The sequence below is a fragment of the Melanotaenia boesemani genome, chromosome 21 (assembly GCF_017639745.1).
Source record: "Melanotaenia boesemani isolate fMelBoe1 chromosome 21, fMelBoe1.pri, whole genome shotgun sequence".
Classification (NCBI taxonomy): domain Eukaryota; kingdom Metazoa; phylum Chordata; class Actinopteri; order Atheriniformes; family Melanotaeniidae; genus Melanotaenia; species Melanotaenia boesemani.
In genome coordinates this window covers 1,682,246-1,701,092 of record NC_055702.1, presented here as the reverse complement: position 1 = coordinate 1,701,092, position 18,847 = coordinate 1,682,246, and the positions used below count along the sequence as shown (strand labels likewise).

The 18,847-nt window shown below is 43.5% G+C and overlaps 1 protein-coding gene across 3 annotated transcripts in view; it reads left to right on the top strand.

Annotated features, from left to right (window-relative positions):
- The first annotated feature begins 134 nt into the window (after window positions 1-134).
- The window catches only part of stxbp4 (syntaxin binding protein 4), a 57,071-nt gene continuing 38,358 nt past the window's right edge, over window positions 135-18,847 (top strand). Inside the window, exons 1-5 of one of the 3 annotated variants that reach the window (XM_041974499.1) lie at window positions 135-190; window positions 15,528-15,601; window positions 15,687-15,782; window positions 15,895-15,964; window positions 17,612-17,686. In XM_041974499.1, coding sequence (XP_041830433.1) covers window positions 15,535-15,601; window positions 15,687-15,782; window positions 15,895-15,964; window positions 17,612-17,686 — 308 coding nt within the window. In that variant the 5' untranslated portion in view covers window positions 135-190; window positions 15,528-15,534. Of the gene's footprint in view, window positions 191-269; window positions 495-15,527; window positions 15,602-15,686; window positions 15,783-15,894; window positions 15,965-17,611; window positions 17,687-18,847 lie in introns of those variants that run through there. The other 2 variants (XM_041974498.1, XM_041974497.1) reach the window with 2 other exon arrangements.

The following is an 18,847-nucleotide window of genomic DNA, read 5'->3' as shown; positions in this document are numbered from 1 at the left end:
TTCCAGATCTGTAACTATCTCCCTTCCTGCAGCTCGATGATGTGTTCATGTGTGTTGCTTCTTACGGTTTCTATTTTTCTAACTGGGGCTCTTCTTCTGGGTTTTATGTACCGTGCGTGTCTGTGCTTATGCTGCGCGTGCACGTGCGTATATGTGACGGACGGGTATCAGGGTGGATTAGCGGGTAAAGGTAAGCGTGTCTCTCCCTGTCTAGGCGGATTTCCATCGCTCTCCTCTCCTCTGCGCTCCGCTCCGCCGCGCGCGGCCACACGCGCACCGACCCGGTTTGAACCGCCGCTGCAGTCTCTTCTCATCCATCTCCTCCTCTGAACCATCCGCGACTGCCTCACGCGTTCTTCTTTTTCTTTTCTTTTTTCTGTGTGTGGAAGAGAGAGGGAGTGTGTGTGAATTTCCTGGTCCCACACACTCCGGGGTGCGATGCCATTCCTCCCCCAGGACGCGGAGCGCTTCGATGGGCTGTCTCTACTTTACTGGTGAGCTAATTCCCCCCTGCTCCTCCTCGTCTCCTTATCTCCTCTCTTCCCTCCTCCTCTCCTTTTATTAAAAACAAACGAAGGGTCTTGGCTCCTCGAGACGTTTCCATGTTTTGTTTGTGCGCCTCGCGCTCGCTCTTCCTTCATGTGGGTCACGGTCCTCAGAGGTGGAACAGGTTGACGGCCTGTTTAAGCGACAGATGCATCCGACTTAAAGTCCACATGCCCGTGCCGTGCGCGCTCTGGGTCATGCGTGACAGAGACAATTTAAAGCACAACATTTTTAATAAAATAAATTTTTAAATTTAACTCAGAGCGCCATTCTTTTTAAAATTTGGTCGGTAAAGCTTCCTCCAGCAGCTTCTGCTGGACGCACCTTCACACCTGCTGAATGATCAGAAAAAGTCTGAGAGATTCAGACACCATCACCAAAAGTTTTAATAATGTTGATAGAAAAAAAAAATCCACGCACAAAAACTGCCTTAAAATCATCAAACATATTTTTTGTTTCTTTCATAAATCACTTAAATAACTTTACACTGGCTTCAAACCAAACTGTCAATAACTTTGAGGATTTTATCTCTTTAACTATATAAATTACAGCCTTATCTATTATAAAAATATCCCCACAAATACTTATTATCCATATGATAAATATTAGGAGGATGGGGCCTGAATATGTCAGATATTTTAAATGCAGCATCAGACATTCTCTCTGGGTTCTAAGAGTGGTTTTGTGTGAGTGTGAAAAAATGTATGATTATTAAAATGTTGATTAGATATTGATATGGAAACGATTTCACACATTATATGCAAACACACACACACACACACACACACACACACACACACACACACACACACACACACACACACACACACACACACACACAATTAAAGTAAATAAAGAAAAAGAAAATCTTAGCACCCTCTTGTGGTCTTTTCACTCGATAATATGACTCCCACACCTTGCCTACGATGGGAAACCAGCTGAATTTAATTCTGGATCTTTGGGATTAAAATATAGAGTTTAAATGGAAGTCAATGGGGCATTTTTGGCCACCAAGGCCACCAGAAGAAGTGACTGAGGCTACATAAAAAATACAATTGCTGTTTTTCTGCTAATGTTTGTCTCGAAACAGCACCAAAGACCCATCAATTATATATATATATATATATATATATATATATATATGTAATTTTTTAAATAATTTAAGATTTCTTTAATGAATAATGAATTATTCAAATAATTGTTCTAGCATTTAAAGGGTTAAAGACCTAAAATGATTGAATGTTTGATCAGCAGGTCTTAGCTTGTATAATTAATCATGTCCGTGTAACTTTCTCAAGTCTGGTTCTGTTTTTAATTTATGGTTCACTCAGGAGCTTACAAGTCCCATAAAACATGAACATTATATCATATTTGTATTTATTTATTTATCGTATATAATCTTCATTAAAAAAAAAAACTACAAAAAAAAAAAAAACAGATTCATGTTCGGTCTGGACGTGGAGGGGTGACATCTGCTCTGACTGGGCCACCTGAGATGGTTTTGGACTGGGAAAGGGTCCACAGGGGCACCTGTTGCTCATTGAGCAACTTCAGTCTGAAAGTCTGAATTAGCACCAGAAAAAGTTGCTAGATCTCTCACCAGTTGTTTTTTTTTAAAGAGATCCACCAGAGGGGTCTGAGTACTTGCTCAGTTTAGTTACTAAGTGAGGAGGCCCCTCCGGGGTTTGCTGCATTCTTCTGGGATTGTTTTGACCTTGGTCCTTGGTGGGGATTTGAGATGACAGGTGCTTCTCTCCTCCTTTGGGTCTAACAGGTCAGACGTGTCCATGTCGTGTTGCTGCCATCTGCATGTTCACAATTAGAATCAGGAATAACGGGTGATTACGATGTATATCAGGAACTGGAGGAGTGCTGTGATTGGACCACAGTACAGGGACGAGTTCATGAGGACTGGCTAAATTTGCTGCAGCTGTCATCGGCACATTGCAAAATCCTGGAGGGAGTAAGTAGTTCCCGAACAGTTCTCCAGCTTCTTAAAGGACTTTTTAAAGCTCTTCTTTAGAAAGTGAGATCTTTCACAGATTGATGTGTACAAACTACGAGACATTTAAAAGCGATTCTGATGTTTCCTCACAAGTTTCCTCCAGCGGTGCCCCATGAATGATTTTACTGAATATTATTAAATCTCTCTTAATTGTTAATAACTAAGCCAGCATCCCATCAGTCCTCAACATGGTGTTCAGTACTGTTCTCCTGCTTCAATAATGTCGAGGTCCAGATTCTGAGGAGGATCCGTCCCTCCATCGGACCCGTCGAGGTCCAGGTTCTGGGGAGGCTTCATCCCTCTATCGGACCTGTGGCGGTCCACATTCTGGTGAGAATCCATCCCTCCATCAGACCTGTTTCCACTGATCTTCAGTCCAGTTCTTGGGTCATGTGACCTACCTCAGCCTTTTCTCCCTGACTGTGTCCGAATGTGCACCCTACTCCCTAACCCCTCGTTCACTACATAGGACTGCACTACATAGCACACTACATAGTGACTAATTCTCTTGGCAATTCGGACATGAAGTGGCCTATTTTTTCTTCACCGGAAACCACGTGACTACCGTCGTCACCGCTGCAACCACAACCCACGTGACTCGATGCAGTACTCTCCATCGGAGAAATGGCACAAGTTTTAAATTTCTTCTTATTGACACTAATTCAGCTTTTAATCGTCCAAATAAGTAAACAACGGCAGAGAAGACAAAGGAGACGTGATGAGGAGAAAATGGATGAGGAGAATGGCACTTGTTGTGTTAGCAAGACACCACGTAAGTAAATAGTTTTTTTTTTGTATCCTGTTTATCACAATCAGACAACGCCCGCAATGCATTGTGGTCTATATTGACCTGTCTAGTGACCATCGATGCTCACTACTTTTCAAGATGCATTGTGGGTAATTTTGAGTGCCCTACTTTTTTCTTTCTGGACATTTGGACACCCCTACAAAATGGCGTGTTTCCTATATACGGCACTATGTAGGAAATCAGGTGCAGATACAGACACAGCCCCTGTTTCCCTTCCTTAAGAACGACTTCCTAACAGCCACGTTTCCATGGAGACCATTTCTGATGAGGCTTCGGCCAACAGTAGATGGATCAGCTGAAGGTCCAGATGCATCTCTCAGGTCCTGGTTTGGGTCATTGCTGGATTTAAGATTCTGTTCATCTGCTGTAGATGGATTTTAGTCCTGACTCTTCTTCTTCTGTCCTCCTCATGTCCAGTTTCGGCCTCCATGCTGAGAAAAGCCAAGTTTCCAGCTACCAGCTGTTTGCATGAAACTCTTGAGTTCTGGCCACTCGTACATAAACTACATCCATGTTTGTTGGACTTACTTTACACTCCTGTCCCACATTGTTGTTGCACACTGAGTAATAAGCTTCTTATGGACCTCCCCTCAGAGACATAAGCTAAATAACGTAAACATAGAACATGATGGAGTAATAGAAATGTGCATTTGTGTTACGTAGTTTTAAACCTTCCAGACTCGTCCTCACTACCTCAGTTTCTACACTATCATCAGATCAGCCCTTAAGATCTTTTGGCTCACAGAGTGCCTCATTTCATAATATATATTTTAAATATATTCCACTAATTTCCCTCTGAGGCTCTTTCTTTAAAGGTGTCTGACTCCCAGCTACAAAGCTGTTTTTGTTCAAACGGCCTCATGTCCTGAAACAGCAATAACAGAGTCATGTTGGGTGTTGTTACTGAGCATGTTTTATTATATTTGTGGTATCATTGCATGCCATGTGAACGGACGATGCTGTCCTTTAACCATTTTACATTCTGCTTTAACAACACAAAAAGAGGCAAAAACCTTTCAGTTCTTAGCAATTACAGACAAAATGTGCACAAAGTGGCGCTCATGCACAGTGCCCTGTGACGCTGCTGTGATGGATGCAGGATGTGGTTCAGCGCTTTTAAATAAAGTGCGTCCAACAAACCTGGATATACTTTACGTTCGAGTGGCCAGAACTCAAGCTGGTATTTTTAATATGTTTTCTTCCTGTAAAAGACCAGCTGGTGATGCAGTATTCAGTGTGGGAAAAATAATAGAATATAAATACATCACAGCAGCATCGGTGAGCAAAAACTGTTTTATTTGTTTCTGTAAAATAAGTTGTTATAGATGCTTCTTGAGCTTTAAAGTTAACGTAGAGTCCAGTCAGGGTCGCAGGGAAGCTGGAGCCTATCCCAGCAATTAACAGGTGAGAGGCAGGGTACACCTGGACAGGTAGCCAGTCCATTGCAGGGCCAACACAGAGAGACAAACAATCAAGCAACCTTCTTGCTGGGAGGCCACGATGCTAACCACCGTGCAGTCCAGTAAATTCCCCTCAGTTATTGAATTAACCACATCCAGTTCTTCCCCTCTTAGAAAACACCTGCATGGGACATGACTTCTGGCTGCTTCGTAAACATTTCTTAATATTCATGAATAAAAAGCCGACCCTGAACCTGATTCACTGCAGCTGGAAGAATTAAAGTAAAAACAACCACATCATCAGCGTACAGTAAAACACTGACGTTCTGACAGATATCAGGTCTTTAATGTAAAGTGTAAATAAAACTGGTCCAAGGATTGATAGACCCTTGAGGAACCCCGACAGCACAACCAGGATAAAGAGACCTGGTGTTATTACCACAAACACATTGCTTTCTATCAGATAAATGTAATTTCATCCAAAGAATAGTCTGAAAGTGAGTTAATCTAGACAAAAAAATGTGGTAAATGACTATCAAACGTTTTCTTTACGTCTAAAATGTCTGCACCTACACAGCTGTTTTTATTCAGCAAGCTGGATTTTTATGGATTATTTATTTATGGTTATCTCCGTCTAAAGACACCTACTCTATTTTCTGGAGGAAGATTCCAGATTAAAGTAAACCCAAAGATTTTTCTGTATCTGGAAGAGGACACAGTGTTCTAAAACCACCTTGTCTGTATATAAACAGCAGGACCCTCATGGTTCATTTTAAAAAAAGGCAGAGTCATAGGAGACTCATTAGCAGAGTTTTTAGAGCTGGACTCAACATTTTCACCACAAACAGCAACAGTAAGACCTGGTTTCTGGTTCTGGCTGCTAGCTCCAGAGTTTCTGTCCCACTGTGATGAGACAGACGTCTCTGGAACCAGCAGAGTCTCTGCTGTCATGTGACTCCTGGTTTGTGTGGAGAAATGATCAGAAGCTCTAAAGTGGACAGAGATATTCTCCTGGTTTCTACATTCCCATAGAACTGCTGGGGTCTGGACTGTGTTTGGTCTGGATGCCGATGCTCTCCGTCATGTTGCTATGCTACATGTTAGCATTGCTGCTTCCTGCTAGTCATGTTGCTATGCTACATGTTAGCATTAATGCTTCCTGGTGTGTTGTATATATCTATCTCTACTTTATTAATCCCAAGCTGGGAAATTCTTTCTCTGCATTTAACCCATCCTGGTTGCTAGGAGCAGCGGGCTGCCAGATTCCAGTGCCCGGGGAGCAGTCGGGGGTTGAGGGGTTTAGTAGCTGGGCTCTCCTACTCAGACAATGGCTTGTAGTTAACCAAGACACTGAAGTGTCCATTCAGCCTAACTGGTGGTGTATTTATTCTGCATAGAATGAGATAAAAACAGTTCAGCAGCATGAAAAAATCCCCCAGCCGACCTCAGCACACCACCATGTGACAAAGGGATTGCAGATGTAAATCAGCCGGGCTAATTCTAAGGCTTCGCTAAGGCTAATTCTGGTACAGAGCATCACATAAAAACGTTTCAGTTTTGTACATAGTCCCAAATGAATGAAATAAAATAAAACAGGCCTCCCTGTTGTTTTTTTTTATGTTAATTGTGTATAAGCTAAATCCTTTTAATCCCCATCACGATGCAGAAATTACGTTTTAAAGACAGGTGGCGCCACAAAGCAGCTGAGCTGGAGTTGGTTTAGTGAGGATAGCAGGTAAATAGTAGCAGGAATAACTGGAAATGAGGAAAAAGTGGAAACATGGAAATAGTTTCTGTTGTGTGTTTGTTTCAGTAACAATATTTTTTCTCCTGAAAGCCAAGACTTGAGAGAACGATGAGATGAGAAAAGGTTTGGTCACTGTTGGTCTGTGTGTTATTTCTACAAAGTTCTGTTAGTAATAAATTCTGCTTTCTTCTTCTGGTCGACCTTTATGCTGCTACATCTATTCATACATTCATTTTACATCATTTTACCTCCCAGTCTGACAGCTGAGGAGTGCATCAGAAACGTCTTCTTGGCTTTATTCCAGCCATTTCTTCTTTTCACACACACATAGAACTTTCTGCTCACTGGTTGATCTTTGGCTGCTCCTGATTGGACGTTACCATCAATCTAAGCTCTCTGATTGGTGGAAAGTCTCAGGACCACGCTTTATGTTCATGTTTAGTTCCGCTTTGTTTTTTGCTTCCTGCTCTTTAGTTCACCTGGTCTGATTAGTTCATTCACCTCACCTGTGTCTAGCTAGTCCTTCAGTGTATTTAAGTCCATTGCTTGCTGTTAGATGCCAGTCATGCCGTTGTTTGTCAGTGTTAATCTTTAGTTTCATGCCATGTCAGTTTTTTGCCTCCAGAGTATTTTGTTTTGTAAGTTTAGTTTAGCTTATTAAAACCTTTCTTCTGCACCGGTCTGCCTCCTTAAGCCAGCACTTGGGTCTTCACCCCCCCACCGCACCATGAGAGAAACTCTGACAGGAAGTGGCTTCATCATCATGTCCAGGTCTAAATAGAGGTCTCTTAGCAACATAGTAGTGATGGTGATGTTTTTATGATGAAATGTGATAAATAATGCTGTTATCATGGATCATTGTGGATAAATGTGACCATTTGACCAGTAAACTAGCACCAGTTAGCTCCGTGGGCTTCTTTCAACAAAGATTTAACAGTTTCTTTGTTATTGGCATGTTCATGCTACATTTACTTATTTGTTAAGATGGGAAGTCACTTTAATTTTTTAAATCATATTGAAGCAGGAATAAGTCAAGTCTGCAAGAGCCGATAATATGAGTGAGTTTCTTCACTCTCTTGGCTGAGATGTTGACGTTCTACACATCAGCCGGTTGGAAAACACTGAGATGATGCACATATGTGGTTTATAAAAACAGAAAATAGAAATAGAAAATCCCTGGTGTCTGGGCTGGGATTGTGGACGAATGAGGAGAAGTGATGCTGAAAGCAGTAAAATGATCCCAGAAATGGAGGCTGTCATGTCAGACGCTGGTTTCTCTCAGCCTGGTAGATAATGACCTGTCAGGGTGGATCAGTCTGCAGGGAGGCTCTTCTCTTTCCTTTTTCCTTCCCATCCTTTTCTTTTGTTTGACATTTGAACATACGGGCAAAGACTGGAGGAGATTAAATATGCAAACACAAACAGTAATCCTCAGAGGATGCAGCTCCCTCCTCTCAAAAATGAACAGACCTAAAGTTAAAGTGTCATTTTAAGTACTTCTAGTCTACAACATGTTAGAGAACTTAACTTTTTACACGTTTTAGTCCGCTCTCTTCATTCGTAAGCATTTATTTTTGATGGAAAGCCAGGACGGGATCAGCCAGGGGCAGCGTCTGGTCATGGAGCCGAAACTTCCACGTACCCTGGAGTCTTGATTGATGACTCTCTCACTTTTAAACCACAAATTAAAAAACTTGTGAGGAAACTGTTTTTTCTTCCGTAATAAGTTGTATTTCTTTTGAAGTTAAAAAGCGTCTTGCCACTGCAACTTTTTTTATCTGTGCCAGATTATGGTGACCTCCTTTAGATGAATGCGTCGTCTTCTTGTCTTCAAATGGTGGACACGGTTTATCACACTTCTCTGCGGTTTATTACTAACTGCAGCGCCCTGACGCATCACTATGACTTGTACTCACGGCTGGCATGGCCCTCTCTGGCCACTAGGGGGCAGGGTCATTGGTACACATTTCTTTACAGGGCTATGCTTGGACTACTGCCTGCCTACATTTGTGCTTTAATCACACACAGAAGTGTTGATTCATACTTTTACAATCAAATGAGCAGTTGTTGATCTCTGTTCCTTTTGCCTGTACAGATCTCGGAAAGAAAGCCTTGAGTTTGGAACATGTTGCAGAATGGCTGGAAAGTTAGTTATTGCCCTTAATGCCTTCCAAACCAAGCAAAAAGCATCAGACTGCCTCGATGTGCAATTGTTTTTCATGACTAGTTTTAAGTTAATGTTTCTTTTAATGTACAGTATTGCACAGAAGTCAGTACACCCCTCACATTTTTGCAAATATTTTATTATCTTCTCAGATTACAAACTCCTGAACAGATTCTTCCCCAGGCCATCAAGGCCACCGGTCTCGAACATGAACCTGGTCTTCGCCTCAGAGTTGAAACCTCTCCTCCGCAGGTGCAGGGCCCATCTGTGACTATAAGAGGAAGGAGATTCGTGGACACTTTCTCCGCAGTTTTGCACAAACACAGTTATGGTGCATTCGAGTTGTCTCGTAACTCCGAGCGGTCGAGAGTAGGTGACATCACCAGGTAACTCTGCAGCTCCTCCCTCTCCTGCTGTTTGTTGTCAGAGTGGATAACAACAATAAGCAAGTGTGGTGAATTAAATGCGACGCAAATCCCATGTAAACATATTTGAGGCTGAGATCGAGCAAAATCCCATTTTTTAAAAAAAGATATTAAAATTCTGCCCGTACACATTTTGTAGCTCTTAAAAAGAGGACGTTGGGTTGCCTTAAATATGATGATTTTATAGCAGTTTTTGTGTGTGGGCACTTTTGGCCACACGGTACTAAATTTGAGGACACAATGGTGAAATCAGTGCATCAACATATTTTTTTCGCCTGTAGTTTTAGTGAACGGTGAGTGCTGGTTCATTCTGCCACACTGCGTCTCTCCTGCAGCCGGCTTGTGTGTCATGGTAATGATTTGCGTCAGGTAATGCAGATTATCGGGTATTAAGTGATCAGTTTAATTGCTGCTTCATGTCAGAGCAGTTGGCTTGGCTGCACGTTGGAAGCTACTGTTGTTTGTGGGTTCTTGGAGCTGCTGCTGCTTTAAGGTTGTTGATCTGAGGAGCATTTGCTTCTCATGTGTCATAACTCATGCTGCGGTGGAGCCGGACGCAGATTAAAAGCAGCAGGTTGTGCAGATTTCCATGATGAATCCAAAAGGATCAAATGAACCTGTCCTCATGGGACCGCTTAAATCCGAGACCAAAGGTTATCTATTTAATCAGGTCTGATCGTAGGTGAGTCTAATGAGCCTGTAAACGTTCTAAATCCAGCGAAACCTTCCTGAGTTTATTTGTTAGTAAATCAACAGAAATGATTCTCAGAAAAACAACATAACCATCCTAAAAATGTTCTTGGCCAATCTTTTACTAAAGCAAGCAGGTCGAGTTTATGCCTGAAGCATTTTTTTTACCTGTTTCCGCTTATGGATCACCACACCTGCTTTTTATTTAGTCATCTTGCTTGTTGCCACATGGTCTTTCCTGTCCCGACTTTCCTTTAATTTTACTTTCCCAGTTTTTCTGCACTTAGTTTGGAGTTTTTATCATTCAGTTTTGGTTTAAGAACTTACAATGGCAGAAAAATCTTTATTGGTCCCTTTAACACAATATAAATAAATAAATAAAACCCAGATAACGGACATGTTTGGGCCAAATCCGAGCTTCTTTTGGCACTTAGGGTTCAGCTTTATGCTTTCAGGAGTGAGATTATCACCATGAACAAAGTATTCTGGCTGAGTTCTTCCGTAAAGCCAAAGTTAAATTAACAACATATAACCTTGCTTTTTTTTTCTTCAAAAAAAGGGAAATGTTTGGACATTAATCACAATGGCTCTGAATGTTCAAAGCTGTATGAACTCCCTGTGTTCTTTAGGGGACCTGTTTGGGTGGTCCCGGACCTCAGATTGGGAACCACTGTACTAGGTCATTGAGCGCCATCACTTCTACCATCATCAGTTTCTCAGGAATGGTAGTGTGTAACTCTGGGGTGAATTGTGATGGATAGCTACCCTTTAGGCCAGTAATCAACAACCTTTTTAAGCCCATGATCTCTTACCTCAGCATGGGTGACAGAAGAGATCGACCCTACTGAAGACTGTTCAGATGATGCTCACAGGTTCAGGCTTTTTATTCAAGCTAATTATAATTACCAAGCATCAAACACTTTGGTCCAACATATGTGACCAAGAACATCCTGGACGCTGTCATAGTAAAGCCATCACAGTGTCTATAATTTCACATCACAACTTTATTCCTGAACTTTTCTTATCAGAGTGTGACAATAACAGAAGCATGTGAGCTGTTTCCCAAAGAAACACCTGCAGTGAGCAGATCATACAAACTACCCCTTCAATGTTGTGTTTAGCAAATGAACCTTCGGGCAAGAGCAGTTCTGTTTCCTGCACCGTTTTTGATCCATCACAGGCCAAACGGATGCAGTCCTGTTCCTTAAATCTGTGTGATGCTGTGACTGAACACTGAGGCCTTGTGGTTCGGCTCATAGCTACAAATAGCCAGTCTGAGGCGGTCTGGGAGGCATCTGTCAGAAAGGCGGTTCCTCTACTTTGATTTTAAGATTTTCATAAGAGAAAATACCATTTCACAGAGGTCAGTGGATCAAAAGTAGGCTCTCACTTAATGCACAGAGGAGAGGAAACTTCTCTCTGCTGACAAGACCCCAACACTCCCTGTGATAAGGAGTTAGCTTCACATCATTCTACAGATCCACTATTTCACTGGCAGTTCCACACAATGAAAAAAATACCTGCTGGAATCTGGACACTACCTCCTCTGTACTAACGCACATGCTGGAATCTGGAATGCTGGAAACTGGCTGGCCGCCTCAACAATAGAGGCACGGAAAACACCCTTTCGGACTCAGCCTGACTGGGCCCCATGGGCAAAGGCCCGGCCACCAAGCGCTCGCCTTCGTCCCAACTCCAGGCCTGGCTCCAGAGGGGGGCTCCGGTGACCCATGTACAAGCAAGGGAAACCCTGGTCCTAGCGGCTATCATCATAGGGGTGTTTTGAGCCGCACTTCATCTGGTCCCTCCCCTAGACACCTGTTTGAAATGGGTGAACCTACCGGGGGCATGAAGCCCCCGACAACATAGCCGCTAGGACCTCCTATATACTAATGCACCTGCTGGAGTCTGGATGCTACCTCCTCTATACTATCGCACCTCAATACTCTATATAGCCCTTTATATAGCCGCTAGGATCGTCAGGATGCACAAACTGCCGTCCACGATAAGGTGGCAACTCAGGGGAGGAGTCTGTACTAACGTACCTACTGGAATCTGGATGCTATCTCCTCTGTACTAACGCACCTGCTGGAATCTGGATGCTATCTTCTCTGTACTAACGGACCTGCTGGAATCTGGATGCTATCTCCACGGTACTAACGGACCTGCTGAAATCTGGATGCTATCTCCACGGTACTAACGGACCTGCTGGAATCTGGATGCTACCTCCTCTGTACTAACGCACCTGCTGAAATCTGGATGCTATCTCCACGGTACTAACGGACCTGCTGGAATCTGGATGCTACCTCCTCTGTACTAACGCACCTGCTGGAATCTGGATGCTACCTCCTCTGTACTAACGCACATGCTGGAATCCGGATGCTACCTCCTCTATACTAACTCACCATCTTCAGCTATGCCATAATCGACCGCATGCAGACCCAGTGTGAATGTAAATCTGCCTTAACTGACCAAAACGCTGACTGAACTCTGCTGGCAGTTTATCCAGGTACACACAGCACTGCTCAGGGTGAGAATCATCACAACACTGCGCTATTTAACCAGTGTGCACCGCACATTGCAGGTGCCTCATCTGTAGCAAAGAGTTTATTAACAGGGATGTTATTTTCACGGCCATAGTTATTAAAGACAGTAAATATCCTGTCCTCTTGTTTTCTGCTTTAAATGAAGAGCGAGGACATCATCCTTGGTTGTGAGATCCTGGAAAGCTGTTGTGACAAACAACAAGCTAAGCTGTGTCGAGTACATCCTGCGATTCATCAAACTGCAGCCAGAAATATTGGCAGTCCTTCAAAACATGTTGATCCCCATCCTCTGACAGTACCTCCATCCTCCTTGTTGCTGTTGCAGGGCCCAGCGGTGCAGCAGAAGTAGCTGCAGTCACTGCAGTGATGTCATTGCTTTCTTTAACCAATCCCTGTCTGTATAAGCTTCTTCTGCTTAGCCAAAATGTGGCTAAGAGGAAACAACGCTTCAGCCGCAGCCTCATTTAGGTTTTGGAAAGCAGCTGCTGAACCTTTACCTCTGATTTCAGCTCTTGAACTTTCTTGGTGCAGATTGAGCTGTTTGGTGGAAAACTGCCTTTCTGGTGGTTGGTGTTGTGTTGCAGCTCCAAATTCCCTCGTTAGACATAGTTTCTGGTGGCACAACACACACTTTTCTTTTTCCAAGGTGAACATAAATACCTCCTCCCTTTCTGGATGGAAATGTAGGGATTTGCTCTTTTTCATTGGGCCCCCCTCATGCTAGCTAACTGCCTGTCAACACGCTCTCACCGGATGCCTGATGTTGATATCTGTGACAGTAAATGTTACGGCACTCTCCTCTTGTCTCATTGGTCACGTCAGTGCAGAGCTATACTGAAAAAATACAAACTGGATTAAAAGATGGGTGCTACAACACCGAGCACTGGTCAGAGAGACACGATGTGTTTCTGAACAAATTTTTCTTTTCATTGTTGGAGCTGCAGGGAAAGTTTCCAAGATGAACCAGTCGATCGCCACCGACGGGTTGATGAATCCTGCTTTCTAGACTTTCTGTTGGCAGCATGTGTGTCAGTAATCAGTCAACATGTACTCACCAGAGTCTCAGGAGCAGTGGTGTGTAGCTCTGTGGGGTAAACTGTGATGATAGCTACCCTTTAGCTGATCTACAGAAGGTTTCCAGGAATTTCTATCCCGTCCAGGAGGTTTACAATCCAGCCATTAAATGTAGTTTTTATTCAAAGACTATCTGGTAAATCCACCATGATCCATGATAACAGCATTATTTGTCACATTCCATCATAAAAACATCACCATCACTACTATGTTGCTAAGAGACCTCTATTTAGACCTGGACATGATGATGCAGCCACCTTCTGCACCTTTAAAGTCCGGGTTTGATCTGGGCACAGGTCAGGGAGTTCTGCACCGCTAACGCTTAAAAATCCGGCTTCTGAAGAAGCCACTGACCTGAAGGATTCAAACATGACATTTGGAGACTGTAAGATGATGAGATTCCTGTCGCTCCCTGTTTTATCCTCAGCTGCTGTTTTAGTCCGTTTTAGACTTTGTTTTCATGAATCAGCTCTGCAGAAGTTCAGCAAACCAGGGCACAATGAATGTTTGATATCAGTGAATATTCTGAAAGTTATAAATAGAGTGAATGAAGGATGTGTGGAACTTGTGCACAGCGCTGAGTGTGCACAACAATCTCTCTGCAGTGTGTTTGGTTGCTGGCTGCTCCTTAAGATGGATAATGTTGTTGTTTCTAATTAAGCCTCTTCACAGAGATCAAAGTGACCTCGACTTCATATTATCCCTTTCATAACACGCAGTATGTTCACGCAGCGGCTTCTCGGAGCAGCATGGCTTTGAAGGATGTATGGATGTGATATTACAGCTCCAAGCCTCCTCTGGTGGATTTTACTGAAAGTCACGATGCAAGCGGTCGCCTGCCAGGCTCTTACTGGTCAGGAAGCAAACACATCTGGGTCAGATCAGGGCCACTTTTGGTCCTCATGGCTCAGTTGTATCCCACATGGGAATAAAGACTGTTTGCTGCTCGGTGACAGCTGGGATAAAAGAGCCCCCCTGCAACCTTAAACAGGTTAGAATGAATCTAGAAGATGAACAGAAGACTTCCAGTGCAGAACCACAGAAGAACTATAGTTGCACTTTAAAAAACAAATCTTTGAAATATTGGACTTTTTTGTCTTTTCAGAAATTTCCTTCATGTTTTGGACAGCTGCTTTGTGGCGCCACCGTACATCAGAAACGTCTTCTTGGCTTTATTCCAGCCATTTCTTCTTTTCACACACACATAGAACTTTCTGCTCACTGGTTGATCTTTGGCTGCTCCTGATTGGACGTTACCGTCAATCTAAGCTCTCTGATTGGTGGAAAGTCTGACAGGAAGTGGCTTCATCATCATGTCCAGGTCTAAATAGAGGTCTCTTAGCAACATAGTAGTGATGGTGATGTTTTTATGATGAAATGTGATAAATAATGCTGTTATCATGGATCATTGTGGATTTACCAGATACAGTCTCTGAATAAAACTACATTTAGCAGCTGGTTTGTAAATGAAATGCCTGGAAAACTTCCATAGATCAGCTAAAGGGTAGCTATCCATCAGAGTTTACCCCACAGAGCTACACACCACTGCTCCTGGTGATATAAGCGATAGTCGGGGAGATCTGGAGAGTTAAGGGTTGATATTTAAGAGGCGACAAACTGCCGGAGACCTGATGGTGGACGAAAAGCTGAGCTTATTGCAGCCATGTCATGTCAGTATTTTCTGTCTCTACACACTCGGATGCAGTGATGTGAAAGGAAGTCAGTGCAGCTGTGCTGTGATGTTGAACTGAGCCTCAGGACATGAGCAGCATCAGCATGTTCATCACATCTCAGCCGTCTCTGCAGCTTTAATCAAAACCTGCAAATCTCTCTGCAAACAGACAGCAGCCGCTGTCCAGGATACAATAACTGCTTTTCAATGTTCCTTTGATTATTTCAGAGCTTCCTCACATCCAGGTCACTCATGGGTCAACCGCTGTGTGGTTTGGGAGGAGACAGATATCATTGGTTGCATGTGGCAGTCCGGAGGAGGGAGGGAGGGAGACAATAACAAAATCCAGGGATGATTTGATTATTCTGTACAGCAGAGCACCGAGGACACGGCGACTGAAGCAGGATGTCGATATGTTTCTGAATCTGCTGTGTTTATACTTGTTGCCAGGACGATCATGGGCCCACATGGCATCAACCGAGCCGTCCAGAGGTTGGAGTTCTGCGACTGTAAAAAGGGACTCGGTGAGCATCCCAACCTTCCTCACCTCCTATCTGCAGATGATTCAGGCTCTTTTCAAACCTCCAGACCATTCTGTGTTTTTCCCAGGTGTGAAAATAATTGGAGGTTACAAAGAGCTGACAGGTGAAGAGTTTGGGATATATATCAAGCGGGTGATCGCGGGCGGGTTGGCTGCTCTGGATGGTATGTACTCTCTGGACATTTGCCCTGTTTGAGGGGAGACGGACGCAGCAACTGTCATAATCATTATCATCCTGCTCACCTGTCTGTATGTCCATCTGTCACTCTGTTCCAGGCCGGCTTAAGTCAGGTGACCTGATTTTGGATGTCAATAACATCAGCCTGATCGGGGTGACCAATGAGAGGTGAGCACACAGCGTAATGTTTAATAAAGCTTCAGGAGAAGTGGTGACATTCGGGAACTGAACTTTACCCTCTGGTGCATAAATTTTAAAAAGCACATTTATCTCCTACAGGCACATACGCTGATGCTTTTTACATTTTATTTATTTTTATCTCTTCTAGAAAAACATTTTTAAATAGTATTGCATCAGTTATTTATTATTTTATTTAATGGATGGATGGATGATGGATGGATGGATGGATGGACGGACGACGACAGCTGGACGGAAGGATGGATGGATGGATGGATGGATGGACGGATGGATGGATGGATGGATGGACGGATGGACGGACGGACGGACAGATGGACGGAAGGATGGATGGATGGATGGATGATGGATGGATGGATGGATGGACGGATGGACGGACGGATGGATGGATGGATGATGGATGGATGGATGGATGGATGGATGGACGGATGGACGGACGACGACAGATGGACGGAAGGATGGATGGATGGATGGACGGACGGACGGATGGATGGATGGATGGATGGACGGACGGATGGACGGAAGGATGGATGGATGGATGGATGGATGGATGGATGGATGGAATATAAAAACAATCTGTAAAGCCCAAAACAGAATAAAATAAATTAAAATGGAAAAATAAAATATGTAAAATAATATCAGACGATGCAACCACCCAGTCTCCCTGAAGGCCCATTTATGCTGGACGTAGAAGACGGAAATGGACGGACATCTTCTGCGTTGGTTACGAGTGTAATTTGGTCCGTTTTCAGGGAGCTTAAGTATTCGTAGCTTGATGCAGAAAACGGAGAAATACCACCGGAAATCATGCGGGCAGTGCTGAGCGGAAAAGCTGACATGTGACCAGTGATGGAAACTAACCAGAGAAGAAGAAGAGGATCAGGAAACAAAACAGAAGAAGAAGAATGAAGACAAGGACAACTTTAGAAATTGTGCGAGCTTTTGTAAAAAGACTACATGCAAGTGTTTAGGGCGTAATGGAAACAGCGTTTTAGCGACGCATTACTGCCACCAACCGGTGTCTAAAACCGGCTCGCAGGAGTAAACTCTGAACTCAGCACTGCCCCCTAGTGGAGGAACTGACTTAACAACCATGGCAACATAAAAGACGCCTGGACGTATGAGGATGACAACGTCCGAAACGGACGTCACTGTTCACGTACGTAAGGGAGCCTCTAGAGGACACGTGCAGACCTCCCTCCTCTTCTTCTTCTTCATCTGCTTCTTTATTGCTGGTGCTGTGCATCTGAACAGGCTCCATGTCTTCTTCTCAGTTTTTGGTGTTTGTGTAGCAGCATTGCAGTGCCACCAACAGGCCTGGTGGTAATACTACAGAGTTTTACCTGGAAATGTGTGAATGCACACCTTTCTGGAAAAGCTTCCACCTTTACGGGAAACTTTGATTTAAAGCAAAATAGTTCAGTTTCCATGTTGATTCACGTGAAGCCCCTTGCGTCTGCCGATGTCTGCATATAAAAACACTGCAGTGTGAAATTTAACGGTTTATAGAGGGAATGTGAGGCTTTCGGGTGATGCTGAACTTTCAGCCTCAGACTTCAGGCAGGAAACATGTCAGCAGATGACGGCCAGTGATTCCACCTCTGCTGTGTCTCCTGACAGGGCGGTGGAGATCCTGAGGACAGCTTCGCTCTCCAACCACATGTCCCTGCTGATCGCTAGAGACGATGAATCCAGGTAAACTGTCACCATGAAACAAGTTAGAGATCAAGTCTTCCAGTCTGAGACGTTGGAGGTTCCTTCTGGGTTCCTGTTAAGGTCATTAAACCACAAAGCAATCTAAGGATTTAAGAAGTATAAAAAAGTGTCTTATAAGCCCTTTTTGGGATCTAATCATGTCAGAATTTCAGTGATCATTTGGTTATAGGATGAAATCACTTTCCTCCAGTTGGTTTGGGTCCTTTTAAATTAAAGCTAATGGGAAGATGAAAGCCCAGGGGTGTATCTAGGAAATGTATAATGGGGTGGCCAAGTTAAGATAGACGTTAGCATGGGGGGACCAATCAATGGATATGACTGACTGCAACGTCCAGCAGGATCATTGTTTGCTTTGGTAAGAATCAGTGTGTTAAATACAGGATTTCTTGGGTGTCTGGAAAACCCTTAAATAAAAACTAGAAACATTTCCAAAGTCAAAAACAAAACTGTTTCCACATTGTAAAGGAAATAATACAAGATCTGAGCTCTGAAAAGGAGCTAATTGGTCTCAGACACAAAACATCCTCCATCTTCCAGAGAAAATGAATTTTAAACATGATGTCGCATGATGTGGTGGACATCCAGAAAGACCAACAATCAACCAGTCAAGTACAGCTGCTTTTGTAGCTACTGGTTCTACTGATCCTGCTGGTTCTAATGGCTCTACTGGTTCTACTGGTTCTAATGGCTGAGGTTTAGTTCTGTCGTGGAGGCTAAAGACTACAGACTCTGCGAGAAGCAAGAACATTTTTCTTGTTCTCGAAGCCACAAGAACAAAATGATGTAAATGGAGACGTCTTTGCGGCTTCTTTCCGGCCAAGCAGAACTGTCTTTTTGTTGGGCTCCAAGAAATATTGTGTGATTGGTCGGACATTTGAGGTGGGCGTAGTTAACACGGACAAGAATGAAGTGGAAGGATGCGGCTTCCGCATTTCCACTGATGAGCGGTTGAACGGATAGTTATGAAGAACAGCTGATCAAGGTGTTAAGAAAGTACTTAAATGTAAACAGAGCGAAACAGCTGGTTACTGCTGTAAAGAAGTTGCAGTCTTCCAGGATTTTCTATGTTTCCAGCTTGGCTGTGTGGAAGCTGGTCTGAAGCAGGTAGTTCCAGATATCAGGAACTGGATTGACGGGTAT